The 22,277-nt window shown below is 39.4% G+C and overlaps 2 protein-coding genes across 6 annotated transcripts in view; one reads left to right on the forward strand and one right to left on the reverse strand.

Moving 5' to 3' along the window:
- Positions 1 to 1,499: 1,499 nt before the first annotated feature.
- tsnaxip1 (translin-associated factor X interacting protein 1) lies at positions 1,500 to 7,659 on the reverse strand. Of its 4 annotated transcripts, none has more exons than XM_046036578.1 (11): positions 7,431 to 7,659; positions 7,197 to 7,302; positions 6,889 to 7,029; positions 6,690 to 6,783; positions 5,656 to 5,852; positions 5,240 to 5,381; positions 4,144 to 4,307; positions 3,901 to 4,014; positions 2,568 to 2,677; positions 2,238 to 2,361; positions 1,500 to 2,008 (listed from the first exon to the last, which is right to left on the reverse strand). In XM_046036578.1, exons 1-11 carry the CDS (start codon positions 7,484 to 7,486, stop codon positions 1,919 to 1,921), a joined length of 1,338 nt encoding a protein of 445 aa, XP_045892534.1. In that variant the 5' UTR covers positions 7,487 to 7,659; the 3' UTR covers positions 1,500 to 1,918. The 4 variants fall into 4 exon arrangements, with proteins under 4 accessions (XP_045892534.1, XP_045892536.1, XP_045892533.1 ...); XM_046036580.1 differs by having other exon boundaries at positions 4,144 to 4,310; positions 6,690 to 6,708; positions 7,431 to 7,655; XM_046036577.1 differs by having other exon boundaries at positions 4,144 to 4,310; positions 7,431 to 7,645.
- Positions 7,660 to 8,226: 567 nt separating this feature from the next.
- Positions 8,227 to 22,277, forward strand: part of ranbp10 (RAN binding protein 10) — a 31,487-nt gene continuing 17,436 nt past the window's right edge. Inside the window, exons 1-3 of one of the 2 annotated variants that reach the window (XM_046036554.1) lie at positions 8,227 to 8,577; positions 18,191 to 18,302; positions 22,014 to 22,066. In XM_046036554.1, coding sequence (XP_045892510.1) covers positions 8,379 to 8,577; positions 18,191 to 18,302; positions 22,014 to 22,066 — 364 coding nt within the window. In that variant the 5' untranslated portion in view covers positions 8,227 to 8,378. The remainder of the gene's footprint in view (positions 8,578 to 18,190; positions 18,303 to 22,013; positions 22,067 to 22,277) is intronic. The other variant, XM_046036555.1, reaches the window with a different exon arrangement.

Consider the following 22,277-nt stretch of genomic DNA (forward strand, 5'->3'; position numbering starts at 1 on the left):
CAGCAGGAAGCATGAAGTGCTCTAAAACTTCCTGGTAGACGGCTGCGTTGACCTTGGACCTCAGAAAACACAGTGGACCAACACCAGCAGATGACATGGCACCCCAAACCATCACTGACTGTGGAAACTTTACACTTCACATTCTGTGCCTCTCCTCTCTTCCTCTAGACTCTGGGACCTTGATTTCCAAAGGAAATGCAAAATTTACTTTCATCAGAGAACATAACTTTGGACCACTCAGCAGCAGTCCAGTCCTTTTTGTCTTTAGCCTAGGCGAGACGCTTCTGACGCTGTGTCTTGTTCAAGAGTGGCCTGACAGAAGGAATGCGACAGCTGAAACCCATGTCTTGCATACGTCTGTGCGTGGTGCTTCTTGAAGCACTGACTCCAGCTGCAGTCCACTCTTTGTGAATCTCCCCCACATTTTTGAATGGGTTTTGTTTCACAATCCTCTACAGCGTGCGGTTATCCCTATTGCTTGTACACTTTTTTCTACCACATCTTTTCCTTCCCTTCGCCTCTCTATGAATGTGCTTGGACACAGAGCTCTGTGAACAGCCAGCCTCTTTAGCAATGACCTTTTGTGTCTTGCCCTCCTTGTGCAAGGTGTCAATGGTCGTCTTTTGGACAGCTGTCAAGTCAGCAGTCTTCCCCATGATTGTGTAGCCTACAGAACTAGACTGAGAGACCATTTAAAGGCCTTTGCAGGTGTGTTTTGAGTTAATTAGCTGATTAGAGTGTGACACCAGGTGTCTTCAATATTGAACCTTTTCACAATATTCTAATTTTCGAAGATACTGATTTTGGGGTTTTCATTAGTTGTCCGTTATAATCATCAAAATTAAAAGGGATGAGCACTTGAAATATATCAGTCTGTGTGGAATGAATGTATACATTATACAGGTTTCACTTTTTGAATGGAATTACTGAAATAAATCATCTTTTTGATGATATTCTAATGATATGACCAGTACCTGTACATTAAGTCAGTTTGCTTATTCCAGCAAAAGCACCAGTTCCTGTTTGGTTTGCACAAATACAGAAAAGGGGAACATAATATATGTAAAAACACCAAAATCCACTGTGTGCATTTTACATTGTGGTTGCTTTTATTTAGACTTCATCCGCAGAGAAAATGTTTAGGTAATTTGACTGGGTTCTGGCAAATTGACTTGAATGGAAAAAACACTGGAGGACGTTTTAAAGTAAAAAAAACTGTAAAATAGGCATTAACAGATTACTGTCCATGTTTTAAAAGAGCTTATCTGGAGTGACCGCGTTATCATTAACAGCACATTCATTAATCTCTTTCTCCAGACCATGTACGTCAAGGGCACTGAGGATCGGCTGGTGTCTTTACTTTCCTCGTGCAGACACATTCCTAACACCTAATTTTATGAAAGATGACCAACATATTGGAAGTTAACATGTATTTTGAAGTTGTGATGAACATCTTACGAGTACAAGACACCAATAAAAAGCCATCTGAATGATCATTATAAAGTTTATAGTGATTTATTTATATTTTGATAATTTGCATTTGGCAGGATGATATTAACCTATTCCACAAGGCACACACGGTAGTTATAATAACATCATATGGTCAGGTCACCCAAATCACAAAACATTTCTCCAATTGACTCCATATCCAGATGCTGAGCTCTGCTGTGACTTCCATTACACAGGAGGTAAATGGCATTGTTTAAGTTTGAGTCATTGATGGCAGACAATCATATTACAATACAACTGTATATATATTTGCAGTTGTTTAAATGTCAGGACAAATGTTAAAAATGTGTTGTAGGGACAATCAAAAATCTGCAATTCAAGACTTAAGGTTCCATATGACATTTTTTTCTTAGTGGGCCAGTTGACCAAACTTCTCAATTAACAATATGTAACAATACTGCAGTGTTAATCAGTCGCTGGCCGGAAAGTGAATGGATGCAGCATTTTCTTCTGATTCATCAAGAGCTGGAAGGAAGGCCGCCACACCGGATTCTGCAAGCTGTTGGAGCAAAAAAGTCAAGAGAGCAAATTCAATGAAACAGTGTTGGTCTACGTGGCCAAAACTCTGTAAATAAACTGTAAATATTTAAGTTTCATTCTTGTTTTCACCAAATGAGAGCGCGGAGGTCTTAGAATGGCTGAAGATGCACGATATGGATCACATTTTGTGAATTGTATAAACTTTAACATCAGCCTGAAAAGACAGTGAAACCTCTGCTTGTCCGTACCAGGCTGTGGAGTCTCTGAGAGGAGATGGCATCATTGCTGCTGTCTGGTTCACTTTGAGCCAAGGTCACAACTTCATCTATTTCCTGATCTGACTTCAGAGGGAATGCTGTCCTCGGGGCAGCCCTATACATACATGCATATACACAAAGGACTCTCTTTTGACACAGAAAAACAGAGACAGCCATTGAGAGCAAGAGGGTGGACTCTCTGGATAGAGAGCGCTGTACAGATTGTAAAGCCCCCGGAGGCAAGTTTGTGACTTTAGGCAATATGAATAAAACGTACTCGACTTTTGTGAGTGGGATTCTGTGTAGATCTATTTATATCACCTAAACTCCTGGACAGTCAGTGTGCTGCTCTCAGGGAGATCAGAGTCGATCAGCTCTTTTAGTTTGTTGGACTGAATCTGGCTTTGGCCTTGGGACACACTCTCATCCATCTACAAAAAAACAAACATCTTTTTAAAGAAACACTTTAAAATTTTGGGAAAGAAGCTAATTCGCCAAGAGATATCTGACATCAATCCTGCTCTCGAATCTGTCAGTACAATATGAAGCTGGAGCCAGGAAATGGTTAGCTTAGCATAAATACTGGAAACGGCGAAACAGCTAGCCTGGCGCTGTCCAAATGTAGCAAAATCCACGTACCAACACGTCCAAAGCTCTCTAATTAAACACATTATGTCTTGTTTGTTTATCAAAAACTGACCTCTCGTAAAAGCACAACTTGTAATTTTTACACTTAGACTTACCAAGATATAGTGTGTTATCAGTGAACTTGTCACAGTTGGTGCTGCGACACTTGGGGGTGTGTTCTTTTTTTCCCCCTGTGGTGTTCTGTGGGCGTCTGTGGGTGTGTGTTACGTTTGGCAGTGAGCTGATCACCTGGTGGAGTTACACTCCTGCTGGGAATCCTCATCAGCGCCTGGCCTTAAGATGTGGGGCTTCCTGAGAGTCGTCACCAGATTATTCCTAACCTTCTCATGGTTGAGTACTTCAGGCCAATTTAGTCTTGAGTATTTAGTTTGTTTCGAGTGAGTTCTCTGTCTGGACCAGGATTAATGTTTTGTGTTTTGTCCTCTTTTCAAGATTCCTGCACCCGATGTGTTTTTGTGTTGCCCGGAGGATCTTTTTGGAACGCTGGTTGCCACTGCCCAGGACTGTCTGCCCCTGCTCACACCTCACCCTTTTCCACACAGTTCTACTTCTTACTCAGCTCTTAGAGAATAAAACTCTTGACTTTAACCCTCCTCGAGTGTTGTGTGTCCGCACCCTGGTCCACGATCCTACTGAACTGTAGGTGCTGGAAACAGATTTTTGTTTCGGACTGAGTCAGGCTAGCTGTTTTCCCTGTTTCCAGTCTTTATGCAAAGCTAAGCACCTTCATTTTGAACAGGCAGACATGAGAGTTGTAACTCATGTAACTCTTTGCTAAAAATCAAATATAAGAAAGCAAATAACAAGGTTAATAGATCTTACTGAAACAAATCTGTGCACATATGCTTGTTTCTTAAGGGTAAAATGGTAACAAATGAATTAGCTTAGCAGAAGCTCACATACATTTACACATGATCATCTTTACGATTAAATTTGGATACACAACTCCATACCATTTGATCAACATATTCTGCACACTTTTGATCCCATGGGTATTATTAAGTACCTGCACAGTGATGAGCTCATGTGTCTTGATCTGCATGCTGCCTTTTTTGTGGAGCTCCAGCAGGGTGTCATACTCACTCTTCAGCTGATCAAAGTCACCCTGCAGTGTCTTTAACTGGACACCATGAACAATACAAAAACAAGACCATGGGTGGAGGCTGTTAAGATTTTAAATCGTGACTTCTGTGTAAGTGTACATACATGTGTGTACTGTGTGTACAGCATATGTGTCTATATGAGCCACCTGCAGGAGGGTCTGTTTGTGTGTTTGTTCCAGGGTGTCCCAATTGCGTTGCGGCACGACGTCCCAGTACTCTGCTTTCATCCTGTTGAGCTCCTCCTGTGCTTTAGTCAGGTCTTCCCGACACACCCTCAGAGCGAGCTGCAGCTCCACAGGGTCCTTAGCCTCTTCTTCCACAGTGGAAACAAAATATGCTTAATTTTGAATATTCCTATTTTAGGTATTTGGTTGGACCTCTTATTTTATAAATTCCTAGGATAAAATGGATCGTTATTGTTTTATCACTTAGCATTTTTTGGTAAATAATTTGGTTTCTTGCCAAGAGTTAGATGTAAAGACAGATACCACTCTTATGTTTGTAGGGTAAATATGAAACTGCAGACAGGCAGATTACATATTAGCCAGACACAGTGACTTCGGGTCAAGAAATGGTCCAGCACATAACCACCAGCACAACCAGAACTCGTTTTTTTCACCTCAGTTTTTGTATGGCTAAAACAAAAGAGATCAAATGTGTTCATTTGTGAGCTTTTCAAGTGCTAGTAGGTGAATTTTTTTTTTTTTATGCTATGCTAAGCTAAATGGCTGCTGGCTGTAGCTTCATATTTAATGGACAGATGTGAGAGTACAATTGATCTTCTCATCTGACTCAGCAAGAAAGCAAATTTGCCTATTTCCTTAAATGTTAAGCTATTTCCTCAAAGACAGAGCAGTTTTTACCCATTATAATGACAGGCTAATGACCCTAACCAGAAACTGTGAATCAGTTATGACGTTATAAAGGAATACAATACAATAAATATATGAACAGTTTCAGGCTGCAACAAAGGATTAATCTCAATACTGATTCTTGATTTGGTCTATAAAATGTCAGAAACCCAACACAGAAGCCCAACACATGGGATCCCAAAGCCAAAGGTGATGTCTTCAAATGCCTTGTTTTGTCCGACAAGAGTCTAAAACCCAAACATATTCAGTTTACAATCGGAGACTAAAGACTAACCATGAATGAAAGAAAAATGATTAATTGATTATAAAAATTGCTCCAGATTCATTGTCAGCTGATCAACTAATCGACTGATTGAATAATCGACTCTACCTGTATTTCCATCTGCAGGATGCTCCTCCTTCAAGGAGCCTCTTGTTAGGTCACTGAGTTGCCAGATCAGCAACTTGCGGGCATCGTGTTCCTCCCGGTACTGCAGATACTGGTTGGAGAGTTCAGACTGCAGACGTTCCACCTGGAGAAGAATAGAAGATAGGGGGTGACTGAGACAAGATAATCTGATAATCTCAAACTAAATATTTTTTGGATAAAGGGGCGTCTATCCGTCACCCTAAATAACTTTTTTATATACATATTTTAGAGTAGGATATAAAATAAATATTTAAGACAATATTTAAGAGAAGGAATTCATGTGGAAATGAAAAGCACAAAGTTGTATTCCCTAATAAGTTACATGAATGATTAAATAAATAGTGGTTAGAGCACCACTTTGGAAGTATGTCATGTACCACTGCCTGCATGGCCTTTTCTTTCTCCGTCATGGCCTCAATGTCCCTCTGCAGTTGCTGCTTCTCTCTTTTCAAAGCTCCAATCTGAGCCTGCTCCTCTGCCCAGCGAGCTTGAATCTTCCTGTCACATTCCTCTGTCACCAGCCTCAGATGGGATTGCAGTGGTTCCAGTTCTCGGATTTGATCCTGCTGATATGCTGAACAGATGTAAACTGCTATAAAATGATCCACCATGAAATGACAGGGCTGAAACATTTATTTGGTTAAACAAAATGCAATTGATGACAATTTAGACAATTATTTTTAATGAATTGCAAATGTGCTTTTATAAGGTTATATCACATCATTTGTACATGAAATATGTTTTGACTGACAAAATAAGCAATTTGAATACATCTGTCACTTCAGGATCTGAGAAGCTGCTATGAACACTTCACTGTACATTTTAGAGGCTAAGTGACTAATGGATACATAAAAAAAACCCAACTGATTGATGAATCACCAATAACAAATACAGTTATTTTAAGTTACAGTTGCAGTTCCACATGAAAAATGATGATTCATAAATATAAATATATATATATATATCTCAGACAGCACCATAGTGGCTGGCATTAACTTCACAGTATCAGTGCAACTTACATAGTACTGAACCACATTAATTGTCTTTAACTTTAAACAAATTAAGTCTCTAAACATATATGTGATATATGTGTTGCCACCAACTATTTATTCCCATAGCATATCCTTCATTAAGCTCCACTGCAGACACAATGTGAACCAAACAAACTTGCTTTTTTACTGTAATATGTATTGTAATCTAATAGTCCAAAGCATTTACAGCATGATATCTCCGGTCTTCCTCAAAACCAGGATGTTCCTTAATTTTAACTAATTCTTTGCTGAACTTTCATACTCAAAGGCTCCTTTTATTTTATAGCACTTTAGGACACAACTCAGAAGAGCACTATACCAGTGTAATTATTCTTAAGAAATGAAAATGATCAGGCAGGATTACTCACAGAGCTACTGACCTAAAGTTTTTTCGTATTCCTTTTTGATGGCAGAAAGAAGAGGTTGGTAGGTTTTGAACTCTTTGATCAAACAGTCAAAGACATTACGGTAGACCTGTGGCCAAAGCAGTTTAAGATATGTGAGCATGCTCCTTCTGCATGTTCCAAAATGTATTCAGGTTTTGCTGTAAATTAAAAAAATTTACAAAAAACATAGCACCTGTAGTTTCAGTTCCTGAAATTTTGGCTCATGCAAGCTGATAGTATGCAGCTCCTTGTTCACATGGCTCTCCAGGTGCATCAGGAGTTGAGGCTTTCTCCCCAGGCCTGCATAAATGTAACTGCTACCTGTCCAGCAAACCTATAGGGTTTACCCATAGACTGTTTACCACACACACTTTCTTGTGACAGTAGAAGAGGGGAAACAATTATCAGATATTCTGACAAATGATCTTTACAGCAATCAAATTAATTTATCCGTTATTCATATTCAATAATACAAAGTAGGATTTTGCCAGGTTTGATTACCTTTCTCGCTGCAGGTTGGACAGAAACAGCACCAGCACTTTCTCCTTCTTGGCCTTCCTCTGATGTCTGAACAGTGTAATTTTGTAGACTATGATCATATGTAAGTCTAAAATAAAAAAAGTAAGTTACAGAGCTAGGTTAAGTTAAATTTAACAGTGTAACGTTAATTCAGTTAGTATAAAAATACAATAGTTACAATTCTTTCGCCCGTATGACAGTATAATAAACACTTGCCTTTGTTGTTGGGTCGGTGTTAAAGGTGGAAATTTAATATATTTGTGTGGTGACATCTGAAGGCTGAACAACACGCACTTGTTCTTAAATGGTTGGAGTTTGGTCCGTTTACCTCAAGGTTAGCTTTAGCATCACAGCTCACAACGTTGTAAAGGGGTTTCCATGGTAACAAGGACGGACCACGCACCAAGACCCATATAGTAGACCGCGGCGCGCCTAACTGGTTTTCAAGTTGAGTGAGACGAAAACTTTCTTCTTCAATAGAGAACACAGAGACACTTTTTAACCAAGGCCGCTTTTTAAACGAGTGTTCATAAGCCATCAACCCTGACTAGTGCCAATAACAAATGCATGACACATAAATAAATATACGGGTAACGTACTTTATAAATATCACATAAATACTACAACTTCCAATAAATTAGATTGTAATACAGAAGCGATGGCATAGAAGATTAGAAAAACATCATATTCTAAAATATAATAATTTTAGAAGTCGGCATATTTTGAAAATCAGTGTCATTGATGCTGTCAATAATTTGTCATCTCAGGTTGTAAATTAGCTAGCAAATATATTTATGTTCCACTTTCTCTTGTGCGTGTGCCACGTATAGAAAAATATATAATGTTCTGTCTAAAAAAATTCAACCGCTAAAAAAAACTACATTTCCTAGCTATCTTTCTCCATGAAAGCCCTAAACCGGGGTAACGGCAACGATAGTAGTCATTTCTAGAGACATTATCATAAAAGCGAGCGTGAGGCTGAACTACAGTACCCAGATTGCACTGCTCCAGCATACAGTACATTCTGCTGCTTATCCGGGGATGTCACACCACTGCTATTTTCTCCCCTCAGTCCCTCTCACTCTCAGCCTACAGCTCCAGCGGACTGACACGGGGCTTTGGCTAGAAAGAAACGAACAATAAAATACAAAACAGAGGCCAAAAATGGCAGAGCTTGGAGCGGGAAGCCTGCCGTTAGGGGATCCTGCTTTTAATTACCAGGAGCACGAGCTGAACGAGCGGCTGAAGCGGCTCTACCCGGCTGTGAACGAGGAAGAGACCCCTTTACCCCGATCCTGGAGCCCCAAGGATAAATACAGCTACATTGGGCTGTCACAGAACAACCTGCGGGTCCATTACAAAGGTTAGAGAGCTGGCTCAGACCTGATGGTCTAAACAACCAGCCACAACAGCAGAGGGTCTCAGCTCAAATCTGTCACTGTTGTTGTTGCGGGGGGGGGAATCTCTCTCTCTGTCTCTCACTCACACACACAGTATGCGATTATGTTGATTGTGTATGTGTGTGTGTGTGCACTCCTGGTAAATCTAGTCTGAGCTGCCTCTTCTGTCCTGTAACCTTGCTTTGTTTCACAAACGAGCAGAGGAATGCCCTAATGGTTGACAGTGAACTCGCTAACCCTGACAGTTGGTCTTATTACCACCACAATGAAATTCACCACCAACAACACGGCTCTCCTTTTGTTTATTTACCGTTTATGGTGTTATTTGTTTGCAGTTAACTGACTGTGCATCTGACGTTCTCCATAGTTTGTACTGGAAACTGGCATTGGCAGCAATAACGACGCATAGACAAGGGTCTACCAATAAGCTAACGAATGGTATTAAACAAACAGGAGGTAACGTTAGCTAACAGCAAGCTATTTCTTAAGCAAACTGAGTAGTTAGCCTGTTGGCTAACTAGCTAACGTTAGCTCACCTAGCTGTTCCTTGTCACTAATATTGTATTCAGTAGAGTAAGCTGGCTACAAGATGGATACGAGCCAAACTTGTTGTTAACCTTTACAATGTAGCAACGTTTAGTTTTTGACTACTGCGAGCACCAAAATAGAATAAAAATGGCATTGTTGTGTTTTCTCGCGTGATTTCAGTGGCAGTGTTCTAGAAGTCTTTTCCAGAATTCGTAAATCATTTTTTCCAGCCTGGAAGCAGCCTCCATTCAGATCTGTATGTGTCCTGAGCTCAACAACAGACTCATGTCCAGCCCTCAGCAGGCAGCCAGCTCTCTTTCAGCAGCTGCTGTGAGGGAGGAGGCCTCTTCGCGTTATATTGGGCCAAATGTACCGATCTCGTAATAAATCTGTAGTATCGGCAGACTCTGGCATTTTCACAATAACAGCAACTTTGTTCGTCAGACGGTGCAGTTAATCACTTGCTCGGATGGGTAAAAATTGTCAGTACGGGCTGCCAGGCCTGTCAGCTGGATTATTTTATACATCCAGCTCCTAAATCAAAACAAGGTGACATCTGTGTGAAGTCCTGTTCTCAGTGGGGGTTTTTTTGTGCCTGCTCTGTTATTTTTTCGTCAGGGCAGCCCCTCGGTAGCAGGCAAGCTAATCCTGCATCTCAGGCTATGATCTCCACAGAGGCATTGCAAGGCCACTTTGGGCCCTGTTGGCTGTTTACATCAGTGAACATGCAGAGGATGAGAGGATGCAGGCAGGCTGTGTAACCCATTTTGTAAGGCTTATTTGGCACATACATAGTGGTCCTGCTGTTTGTGAAGAGCAGGAAAGGCCCCTTATTTGTAAAAACAAACAAAAAAACATTAAGACCCTCAGGTAGATAGCCACTTATATCTGGCTATCTTTAATGTACCATATAACAGAACAGTGGTTAAATTTAATATAAACCTACATTCTGTTAATCAGTGGTGTAGATGCAAATAATGCATCATTTTTGTGGATGCTGGTGATTTCTGCTAATGATGTGACAAAAAAAAGAGTTGTGACATAGGCTTTTTCATCTTGCCTTCCATTTTAAGCAGTGTTATTGAGATCTTTGCAATCTGTCTAGAATCACCGATGCGCTTGTCACAGCTGTGACATTGGCACAAAATGATGAATGGGCTCATGTATGTCTTACATTAAGACATGTCATTTCATATTGGGGTTATGTAGGGCATTGAGTCTTTTATGTCTATGAAAAGTGCAGAGATTATGTGACACTGCATAATTGTACAGGGATGACATGATATAAATAGGTCTATTCTGGAGTGTGCGGGATAATTTTTCTCCTCCTGGTTGTTCTAGCTCCTGCTCCGTTCCCTCACCCTTGTGGTTTGAATGCTATTTTGACCAGTGTGCCAATTTTCTCCGTTCAAGGCCATACCATGTCTACTTAGTCCTGTTGTGCACAGACACAGATTAATCTACCCAGTCTGAACAGGTAGATGCATAAATGAACACTGTAACACATATAAACCAACATATTAACTTGCCTATGACTACACCAACAGAGTCATATGATTTTATTTACGCACTGTAGCACTCTGGTCTATGAAGGATGTCTATACTTTATTCTGATGCAAAAATGATGTCATTGTTCTTTAAATAGGCCTTAAGGATCAATAGATGGAAGATGGGTAGGGCTACATGCATAAAGGGATTAAACCATTCTGTATATACCTAATGTACTGTTGCCTATGACTGTTACCTTAGTGTTGTCTGTGCTGCTTGTATGCATGAATTAATATGTAGCTGTTGAAAATAGAGTGGCTAGCATTCAGTGCATCTTTTCATCATCCTCCAGGATAACTAACATGTTTAAGGATTTTATTAGAATGAAAAATAAATAATTAAATATGTTTTCTGTGGATTTATGTTTTCTTTTTAAAGACATATACAGAAAAGTGACTTGCATATGAACCAGCTGTTTTTAATAGTAATTATCCAGTGATCCATATCTATATAGGTAAGTACACATTTATTACGTATGTAGCACTTTTCAAAAAAAAACTTACAAAGTGCTTCAAATATGCTTTTTAACAACTTTATCTCTCTGTTCACTGGTCAGTCTTTCATTTTATGTAGTTCAAATAGTGAGGGACTATCAATGTGGCATTAAAGGAGTAGTTTGACATTTTGGGAAATTTGCTTTCTTGCTGAGAGTCAGATGAGAAGATCGAATCCACTTATATGTTCAAACGTTGCTAATTGTGTCATATTGCTAACCACTGAATCTTTTTTAAGCTAAAATGTATTCTACTCAGCTATATGATGAGTCAAGTCATCAGTAGCATCGGAGGTAATCCAATGCGAAAGTGATGTGAAAGAGGTCACTCGTAGTGACAAACCCACAGAGAATTGTGGATATAGCCCAAAAGAGATGATGACACTGTTCTGTGCACACGAATAAAGTTGCAAACAGTCTGCACACTCAAATAAATGTTGTAATGTACACAGCCAGTATGCTTGGCCCATCGCAGAAATTGGCCGATGAAAAAATTTACCTCACACTGACCCCTGTGTCTGTGCAGAAGTGTGCATTTTAGCCTCTTTTAAACCAACTGTTTTGGTTTTTTGACCATTAAACTCTGTTTTCATAAATCATCAAAGCTCTGATAGACCCGCTGTATTCTACCTGCTCAGCACCCAACGGCTGACAGACAAAGTTAGCGACTAGCTGCTAAACATCGAGGAGCATTTAGCAGCTAAAGAGTCACATCTTTCACACACCAGAATGGAGCTGAAGAGAGACATGACTTAAAACGAATGGTGAAGTTGCTCAGTGTCTGCTGGATGTATAAATAAGAAAGCGTCTGCTAACACATTTGCCGTAGCAACTTTCAAGGTCAACAATGCAAATGTTGACTTTCCAACTTGTCCCGAAGTGACTCGAAAAATCAAGTAATGCAGCATTAAGTTTCTGCACATGTGGCAGCAGTTCACTCCAAATCCATTGTGGATGAATTACCTTCTTATGACGTGAACCATGAGGTGCTGCTGACCCTCAACCTAACCACTTCACACTCAGCAACAAACCACCCCAAGTGATGTAGGTCACAGCCTGACAAAGCAAACAGATATACATCATCTGACATGAAATCTTGAGGTTACCTAAGAGGACTAGACATCCTCCAATCCTTGGCTGTGCCTTAAAATCCTGTCCTTGAAAATCACAAACAAAATACATGACAAAGCACAATTGAGTCATCTATTGAGAAAGTGCTTGACAAAGTGCCAAGGATGAAGACAAAACTTTTGGTATAGTTATGCAAGGACGTAATTGCTCATAGTAGAAACTTTTTATTTTAATACAGCCTAGGTGTCCAACACGCTGCTACTTTAACACATGAGAGTTATAGCTAACGAGCTGTTTTACGAGGTGTCTTATGGCTGCATTGTATTTTTTTGTTGCCCGGTTAGGCTACTGTATAGGTGGAGAGATTTGTATATTTGTATACAGTATGTCATGTTTGACTTCAGCTCCTGAATTGTCACTTCCACCTCCTGTGCAATTCCAAACATAGTAATCTGTTTACATGATAAAACCTCTAAAAAAAACCCCATTATTTTGATCCCCCTGAGTCAGTAGAAAGTTTTTAGTTTTTTTTGACAAGCTGGTCAACATTTTCATTTGCTACCTAGCAGTAGCTTATTTAATTGAGCTTTAGTAGCTTATTAAGTCAAGTCACCTTTATAGCACATTTAAAAACAACAATAGTCAACCCAAAGTACTTTCCAAATATACAATACAATATTATTTTAATTAAATATAGGCAAATATACTTTGTGCCTTTTAAGCTGAGGGTTTACCATTAACAAAATGCGCTTCCAGGGGTGCTGCCACTGTTGTGTGATGTCAGACAACTGCCTCTTCGTGAAGTCGGGTTAAATAGATTTGCACTGAGTTGAAAAGTAGGAACCATGACTTTGAGGTCAAAAATTTTGAATTGTCTGGAAAGCAGGATTAACCTTGAATGGTTACTCCGCCACCTTCAGTGTGTACTTGGGTCTGTGACAGATCGCAAATAATTGCAGTTCATTAGCTAAGAATTTCAAAGGTGTAAGTAGGACTAACAGGTGCAATAAAACTAAGAGTAGTAAGGGAAATGTCAATTAAGCACTGTTTGTTCATGGCCACACAGTCATGAGAGGTCAAACAGGGATCATAAGTGAAAACACCTGTATGAATGTGCCATAGGTGTGTAGAGCCTTTATTATGTTATGTATTTCTTGGGTGGGACTGCTGTCTGTATATACTGGCCAGCTGTATTAAGCTCAACCATTCAAACCAGCAAACAAAAAATAGCGAGCTGAAAGCAAAATCACCTTCCAAGTAACTGTTTGACATTACAAGGAGTTATGTGATCTAAGTGTAAAACAATGAACACTCCTTAATGGAGGTTTTTCTAGTTTAGCACGTTTAAGTCACAACTGTCTTGTTCCTCCCTTCAAACAAAAACTACAGGATGTAAACAAATCTGAATATTGTTCTGATGATTACATACTGCATACCGTCACTGTAAATATATTGTGGCCAGTTAAGGCTGTCAGATGGTATCTTAAAAATTCACAGTGGTTAGCATAACATTTTTAAGTAACAGGGTTAAGTGTTGCCATGCTGCCTTCACCTTGTGCTGCATTCACACAATGTCTGCAGAGTGGGAAGAACAGGAGACCTGCCTGTTAGTCAGACCTCGAGACTGAGTATTAACACATTATTCCAAGATGTTTACCTCCACTGCACGCTTTGTACTGTCGCCATTTAAATAGCTAAAGTATCATCAGTATTTATTGTTATAACTTTTGTTGTGTTTAGTATTTTGTAGTGATGTGTCAACAAGTGCAACCAGGTACAAACACACACACAGTGTGTCTAGCTTAGGGCTGGGCAAAAAAACAATGATAATTATCGCAATAAAATGTTCCTCAATAGCAACATAACATATGTTCAATATGTAATATTAATAATTATTATTAATTATAATAATTTGATTCAATTCATTTGAATCATGAATGAATTAGCACTTAATTTTTTTATGAAGATTTATTTTGTTGGTGAAAAGGTACTGTAAAAAGATTGTACTTAATTTTACTTGCTTATTTGGCATCAAGTGTTTGTTCTGTGCATAAAGAAAAGTTTAAAACCACAATTACCACATGTGGTTTTTTTAACTTTTATTTAGGCGCAAAAATCAGCCTTTAAACTTGAAAGAAACAATCATTTTACATTTATCGTGATAATTATCCATATCTAATCAGGGCTTAACGTTAAACTTTTTTGCAAGTGGCCCCAGCAGGCCAGTGGGTTTGAAAGACAATTTTTACTGTCTCTCCTTCCAAAAATGTTTAATCGTATTAAATACATCCTGGATATAAATTGTAATCACAGTTAAAATTATAAAAAATAAAAAGGTTAACAAAACAATTTACTAAACAAAACATACTAACAGACTCAAACATGACGTGCTCTCCTGCTGACAGCCATTTATGAAAAATGTACACAGAGCAGCGGACACGAGTCACCTCTATCCCGATGAACAGGCTGCCATGGTAGCGACCTTTCAATCACAAGGTAGGCCATAATATACTAAATGAACATCATGCTGTGTTGAAGAAGACTTGAAACTAGCGACTGAGGCTATAAACTCATTTAAAAGTGTTTACCGAGGTAATAAATCAGCTGAGAAGTAGCAACATTTTACCATTATTTCTAATGGAACTCGCCCCCTGCAATGCAGCTTTAAGTTCCGTCTGCATGGTTTCACTGTCGACCCAGAGGTCCCGCATGATTGAGATTAGAGAAATAACATTTGACAACCTCGCGTCACTTAACTACAACTCTGGATTGGACATTGGTGCGCACCAAGAGCTGCAAAACAACTGCAGGATGTTGAGTTTCTTTTCTTTTCTTTTTTTAAAAATACCAATATTTTTGTCCTGGCCCGATTGGGCCAGTGAGTTGCTAGTTCAACTGTCCCGACGTTACGTTTTACTGGCCCCGGGCCATTGGGCCACCATTATTGTCGAGCCCTGCTAATGATATGAATTTTCTTATTGTACATTTTTGGCCATATCACCCAGCCCTTACCTCTTTTTACGAATTTGCTGAATCAACTGGATTTCTGTCAATATTGGATTTTGTTTAGATGTAAATGCCAGAGATTTTGCCACTGGTCTGTTGACATTTTTGAAGTTCTTTTCACCACGTGTGAGACATAGTAGCTGTGAGAATTTCACAATAACTAGGAGGCTCATGTGAATGGTTTATCTGGCTGTTTGTAATTAGTATGAACAACATGGTGTGAACTCTGCATTAACCTCTGCTAAACTAGGCCATTACATCAGTGTGGAGGTGTCCCAGTGAGGCCAGTGCTGGGCAGATGTTGTTTTCTTAATGTTGGTTATTTGTCAGTTGTTTAAAATCAGCAGAGTCAGTGTACTTATAAATATATCATCTAAATTCCCCCATGATCCCTTCATTGGTGACGTAGTGCTATTCATTCTTCAGAGGACAACGTGGCACTGTGGTCTTTGTTGTACTTGCTGTTATTGGACTGATAGATTTGCTTGCTTTACTTTCCCCTGCTTGTGGTCAAGGATAGAACCTGAGGTGGGATTGCTGGTTTCCTAGTAAGCAATTAGGCTAAGGCCTCCCTGTGCTGTGGGGTAAGAACAGGACATTAACCTTTGATCCGTGACCTCTGGTAGAGAGGTTTGATGTCACATAACAACTGAAAGGTGAGATACTGCAGTGCCAATGCAGTCACAGTTTTGTGTTAATATTTTTGTTAAATAATTTACAATTTTATGTGAATGTTACTATTTGGAGTACTGGTGTAGTAGCTAATATTGTTGGAGGTGTATGTCTCTAAAACATCCGTAGACAGTTTCTCACAATCACTTGACAATGAAAAAAATTTTTTTTAAACGCAACATTTTAAATGTAGGAATCTATTTTAGGCGGCGGTAGGTGTTGTTAAAAGTAGTAGTCATTTCCTTTACCCATCTATGCAGTTGTAAAGAGACCTGTTGGCCTGCTGATGACTCGTTTTCACGAGAAGCAGCTAAAAATAGACTCCATGAATGTTGCTGCAACCACTGGACTGGACAGACGCGCACACAACATGTAGAGACACATGCACAAGCGTGATACACATGTAATAAAATGCCTTGTTACCACAGTAGATGTGTTGAATCAACGGGGAAGACTGAATGTTATGGTTACTCTACGAGTTTTCCTTGATGACACTGATGAACATACAGCTGTGTATATTTTATGTATTAATAATGTTCTGCAAATTCTCATGTAATTTAATTCAATATCATAGTGATAGCAGTATGACATTTATCTCCTGTCAGCAATGTCTGTACACGGTGTGGATGATGATTTTGCGAACAGGTAAATCACTAAGAGCGTGAATGTTACATAAAATATAAAAAAGTTAAGTCATAGTTAAATATAGACCAGAACACTAAGCTCCCTTTCAGTCAGCTAGCATATTTGATCATTACTACGTGTCCTGTATGCTCCCAGCTGGCTGTATGTTTGTAGCCGGGGCTGCCATGCTCTGTCTCTGTCTTTCACACACACAACCTGCGACAGCCTCGAGGTGTCTGCTGACAGCCGGCTGCTCCATTTAAGGTTACAGCCTACCTACATTTCATACACGCACGCACACACAAACACAAACAGAGCTCACAATAATGTCAATGGTGTGATTACATGTAACTGAAAGAGCTGCACATGTTTACTGTAGAGCCTAGATAGCAGTTATACAACACACCTCACTCTCGTGACCCGAGGGATTGCATAAGCAGCCATCTGAATATAGAATGACCAACAGTAATGACTGTTGTGCTTGAATGTAATTGGTCCAGAGACAATACATAAGCCCTCTGACCCTGTTGTTTTTGTTTACATCTTTAACACAGATTATTAAGTTTGTTATCTTTACACACAGAGACAAAAAAAAAATGATTATAGAAACTCACCTTAACAAAAGTATGGATTACTGGGGGGGGAATCTTTCTACATCCCAGTACATCAAGTCAAATAGTTGGATGTGACTATCTGATATGTGGATTGATAAGACGTCCTAGAAAATGAAGAATGACTAAGAAGAAGTTCATCAAACAAAGCCCTGGGGAAATGTTCAACAAAAATGAAAGTACAGTAAATCAGTAAAGCTATGGCCCTAACGTAACATTGTCACACGACTGACAAGTGATTATTGCTATGATTTGGCTTGTACATAGGGCAGTCTGGCTCTGGTCATCTGTGTTGGTTACCTTTACTTCTGGATCAGATTTACCAAAGCTAGAAATGGTATGTGTTGCCCTACTTAGAATAGGGAATCAGTGGAAAGCCAAAGGCGCTACCACATTTATGTCACATAATTGGTTTTTAGGTTAAGTTCATAAAATGTCCAAGTAACAAAACAAATGTGATGTTGATGTTTAGAAAAGAAGTTGATTTCCAGCAGCTTACAATTTGTAAATGTTCCACGGCTACAACTGAGGATGAGTTTTTTTTCTTATATAATCGATAGCGTGAAGCTGCAGTTAGGCTCGCTAGATGCTAGACACTACCACTACTAAACATCCAGTTAGTGTAAAACAAAATGCACCGATCTGTCTGTGCCACATCTTGAGACAACAAAGGCAAATGAGTGCACAAATGTAGGATTTTCTACGAGCAGTTGACTTCGCCTCTGCTGGTTTGGGATTTTACTGTAGCCAACAACCAAACATTTGTTTTGGTAAAACTGTTTGTCTGCTCTACCAGCTTTGGTAGAAAATCAACAATCAAAGACATTCCCAGTGTTATTCTAAAGCTCCATTTTGCTGATGAAATAATATTGGAAGCAGCAGGCGATTGTCCTTTAACTGACGACTTATCTCTTTGCAGTGAAACCACAGACCTTGACAATAAATTTTCCAGAATACTTTACTCCTTACATAAAATTATGTTCACGTATTGTTCACGTGCACCTTGTATTTCTCCTCTTGCAGGCCATGGTAAGAACCACAAGGACGCAGCATCAGTGCGAGCCACACATCCAATCCCCGCTGCCTGTGGGATCTACTACTTTGAAGTCAAGATTGTCAGCAAAGGTCGAGATGGGTAAGCAAATACATCAGTTGAAGCTTTATTTCATGTGTCCTATGGTGCAAATGGTAACTTTTTCCAGCCTCGGGTCAGTAGGTCAATATTCCACCAATAACATTTTAATAATGCACAAACAAAATAAAAGTAGTCTTATGATCCAAATTGGTTGGAGCAAAAATCAAATCAATATTTCCTGCCCTTAGTTTTTATTGACTGTACTCAGTCTTAGTTTAATGTTTAGGTCCATGGATCACTACGCTGCAGTGGCTGTTTCTGAGAATATTATCAAAGGAGCCAATATCATGAGAGCAAAGTTCTGGCGAGCAAGGTTTTACAGATTCACACTGATTTCTAGAGCAAGCTAACTGTGCAGACTGACAGTTCTGCCAAGAGTTGGTGGAATGCAACAGTGACTACAAGTTAACTTGTAGTGCTCACTTATTTAAAATCCACCAAACATAATTGTCGAGCAGGAGTTACTCTGCAAATATGTTTGTGCCTATATGGAAATTGTGGCTATTAGCAACAAACAATAAGTCTTTATCAAATAGCCATTATTGAACATGAGTTTAAATTATCTCTAGTAATAAAACTACACCGGGTTCCAGGGATAACAATGTAGGTTGGTTGGTCAGTCTTGACTTATTAATTCACTTATCTTGAATTATTGGAAGGATTGCTGTGAAAGTTGGTACAGAAATTCAGGGTTCACACAGGATGAAAGATAATGTCATTGCACATGTTTGCCTCGCAGCACCACTTGTCCAACACTTTGTTCATAACAGGGTCCTTCTAAAACTAATCCCTGAATTCATGTAGGCCTCAGCTGTGCTTTGAGATTAATGTTAACATAGCACACTGGCATGCCAACGTTAGGTTTGTTTGTGGTCATGCTAGCACGCTAAGTTAGCTAAAATGCCAACAGTTAGTACTTTTCATGCTTACATGTTGATGTGGTGACATGCTAAACAGAAGCTAAATGTTATGTTACCACGTTAACACGCTCATTTTGCATGTTAAGATGCTAAAAGTAATGTGCTATCAGCTAATTATTTAAACCCTACATACCAAACTTTAGTGCGTTGGTGTGCTAAATCTGGCAGTTGTTACATATTTGTAGCCTCACAGATTTCTACACAGCCAGGCTATATGACAATTGATAGGTCTATAATCAGTGCGTGTTTTCCAGGCTTTAATGCATTATAGAAAAAGTTACCGACAAAGTCTGTATGCTGTGAAATTGTCAGCACCAGTACAACTAAATTAATCTAATAAGTTATATAATGTTTTCAGGCTTGTTAGGCCTGTCAGGCATCCCTGGGTTACTATTGTTGCTTGTGAATTTGTGTACTAGCTTCAGCAGCATTTCCCTCACCTTGAGTTTGCATAAAGAAAGCAATCTTGATATCACTGTCCCAAGTTAATTGGCAAACACAACAGTGCCTCTAAATATGTCGCTCACGGCCTCCATGAGAGTGGTCTCAGTCATCTTGTTGTCAATACCTGAATCAGCTGTCCTGCTCGCCAAATGTTTCATTGTCACACGACAGAGGGAGTTGCATCAACAGTGGTAGACATTTAAACTTTTGGTCATCTGCTGTGTCAGTGAAAACAGGGATGTTACAACCCAAAATTGACAGCTTTAGCAACACGCCCTGGCTCATCAAATCTTAGGGGCAAAACCTGGCTGTTGAGGTTCTGTGCAGCAGAAAGATCCAATCCTTCATCTGAGCTTTACAGAAATGATCTCAATGTGATATTTGGCCAGACACAGGAATAGAACATTACAAATGTACATCAAAAAAAGAACATCCAAAAGATAGTTTCATAGTTTTATCATATAATTTTATTATTATGTTGACACAGTACTTACTTAGTAGCTGAATTAAATTAGAATTTAAACTGAATTTAGCAGTGAGGGAATTATTTCACGGCATTCCCGATTTCTCAACATACTGACTTTTCCCGGGAGTCTCTAGAAGGCTTCCAAACGGCTGCATTACAAACACATGTCACTGGCTTGTAGTTTAGAGAAGTCAAAGATGAACTGTATGGGGCAAAATGACTGCGCCTTAGCTAACGCATCTGCTGGGATTGTTGGGGTTGTTGATCAGTACCCGTGACACTGCAATTACTTTACCAGTTGTTCCAGATTCCTGGCTTTCAGCCTCACTTTTTGACCTGTGAACTCTCTTCCATCCTTCCCATTAAGTCTCAGGTTGCATAACACATTGTTAACACACCCCCACTTCCAGTTGAGCAGCTGAACAAAACTGAGGTGTAAAAGACAAAAGCAATGTGGGTTAGAGCTGTATGTGGAACTAGTACTTCTACCATAGCTGTAAATAGGAAAGCCTTCCAAATCAACTTAGCTGCCAGATTAGAAACACCAGACAGCAGTTTATCATAGTGTACCGAGTGATTGTCTGGACCAGAAGCAGAACTTAACAACATATTAAATTCACATGAAGGTTGCAACCCGAAATAATTACATACGGTGCATCACAAACTCGGCTAAATGGAAATTCCTTTCATTCTTACAGAGCAGATAGAAGCGGTATGTCAGGAAATACTGCATGTGAGTAATGGTATCACTTTCCACTGTAATAACATGCAGTGTATGTGTATTTCCAAGTTATACCACTGAAACGGGGCTATAAAATAAACCCAAATATGATAGTGACTACTGAACTGTGACTTCAATTACACAAAATTTCAATCCTGTGGTCCCCAGTCTTTCAAAGGAAGAAAACAACAATTTTTCCTCTTCACTTTTTATGTAAGGAAATATGAACTATAAGGATACTATAGCTAATGTGCGTATTTGGCGATCCCTTAATATTTAAGTTGGTGCCATCATCAGGTCAAAATGTAAATTTTCTGCTGATGGTAGTGTTTAGCTCAAAGTACTGCTGTCCCTGAGCAGAGCATCACAGAGCTGCTAACATGGCAGTAGACTTTTTGTCTTGTTTTTTTAAATGGCAGACTGAAGAATTCTTCTCTAGATTAACAATTGCTGGAGAAATTATATTGACTTCTTTCTGTTACATTGCGTCATAATTCTTGTCCCACTCGTAGTTCAACTTATTTGACAACTTCCTTAAAAACATCTTCCTGTTGACTGATGAGACATCACAGTATTTTCCTCTTACACTCGAGATGTTATTGAGGAAAAAGCAGGAAACTTGTGAATAAGGCCATCCATTGGGCTTACAGAAGAAATAATTCATTGCTGGCATTTGAGTGATGACATCAGCATGTGCCAAAGTGAGCTAAGTCAACTGACAATATTGATGACTCGTTCAGTCTAGCAATAAAGTCTTTTTTTTGCTGGGCTTTCGTAAGCTTGCTTACATGAAAAGGATGCAGGCCAAGCGCTTATCCTCATGTGACGGAGTTATGATGTCACTGCTGACCCCTAAGCTTCAACTCTCGCTGTCCCTTTTGATGTTACGACTCTCCCTTGGAGACACTTCACTATGCCATAACTAGTCCGCACATTTGGGATATGTAAGGAGATCAAAGACACTATGTTCAAAGTCATCTCTGCCTGACACCTTAAAATATGATCCAGAGCTTTGTCTGAATATTTTTTTGTAAGTTAACCTGAGGAAACACCTGAAAGTGGATACTCTCGAGCGATTACAGATATGTTTAAATATGGGTGCGTGCTATGAAATATGTCAAATCTACTACAATTTGTATTTTTCTTCTTGTTGTGTGCAGGTACATGGGCATCGGCCTGTCTGCTCAGGGAGTCAACATGAACAGACTGCCCGGTGAGTAACATGTGAATGATTTCACGTTAACAAAACCAGTAGGGGGATAGAAAGATGCACAGATAGACATTTGTTAGATAGATCGATACTGAAATTAAATTAAGGATGTTACAATGGGCGGGTGGATGATGGAATGAATTGATGAAAGGATGGTAGAACAGGAGGATGGAGTCTGTGGTGGGAGCAATCAGGGAGATTGGGTGAGATAGGG

The sequence above is a fragment of the Micropterus dolomieu genome, linkage group LG22, assembly GCF_021292245.1.
Source record: "Micropterus dolomieu isolate WLL.071019.BEF.003 ecotype Adirondacks linkage group LG22, ASM2129224v1, whole genome shotgun sequence".
Classification (NCBI taxonomy): Eukaryota; Metazoa; Chordata; class Actinopteri; order Centrarchiformes; family Centrarchidae; genus Micropterus; species Micropterus dolomieu.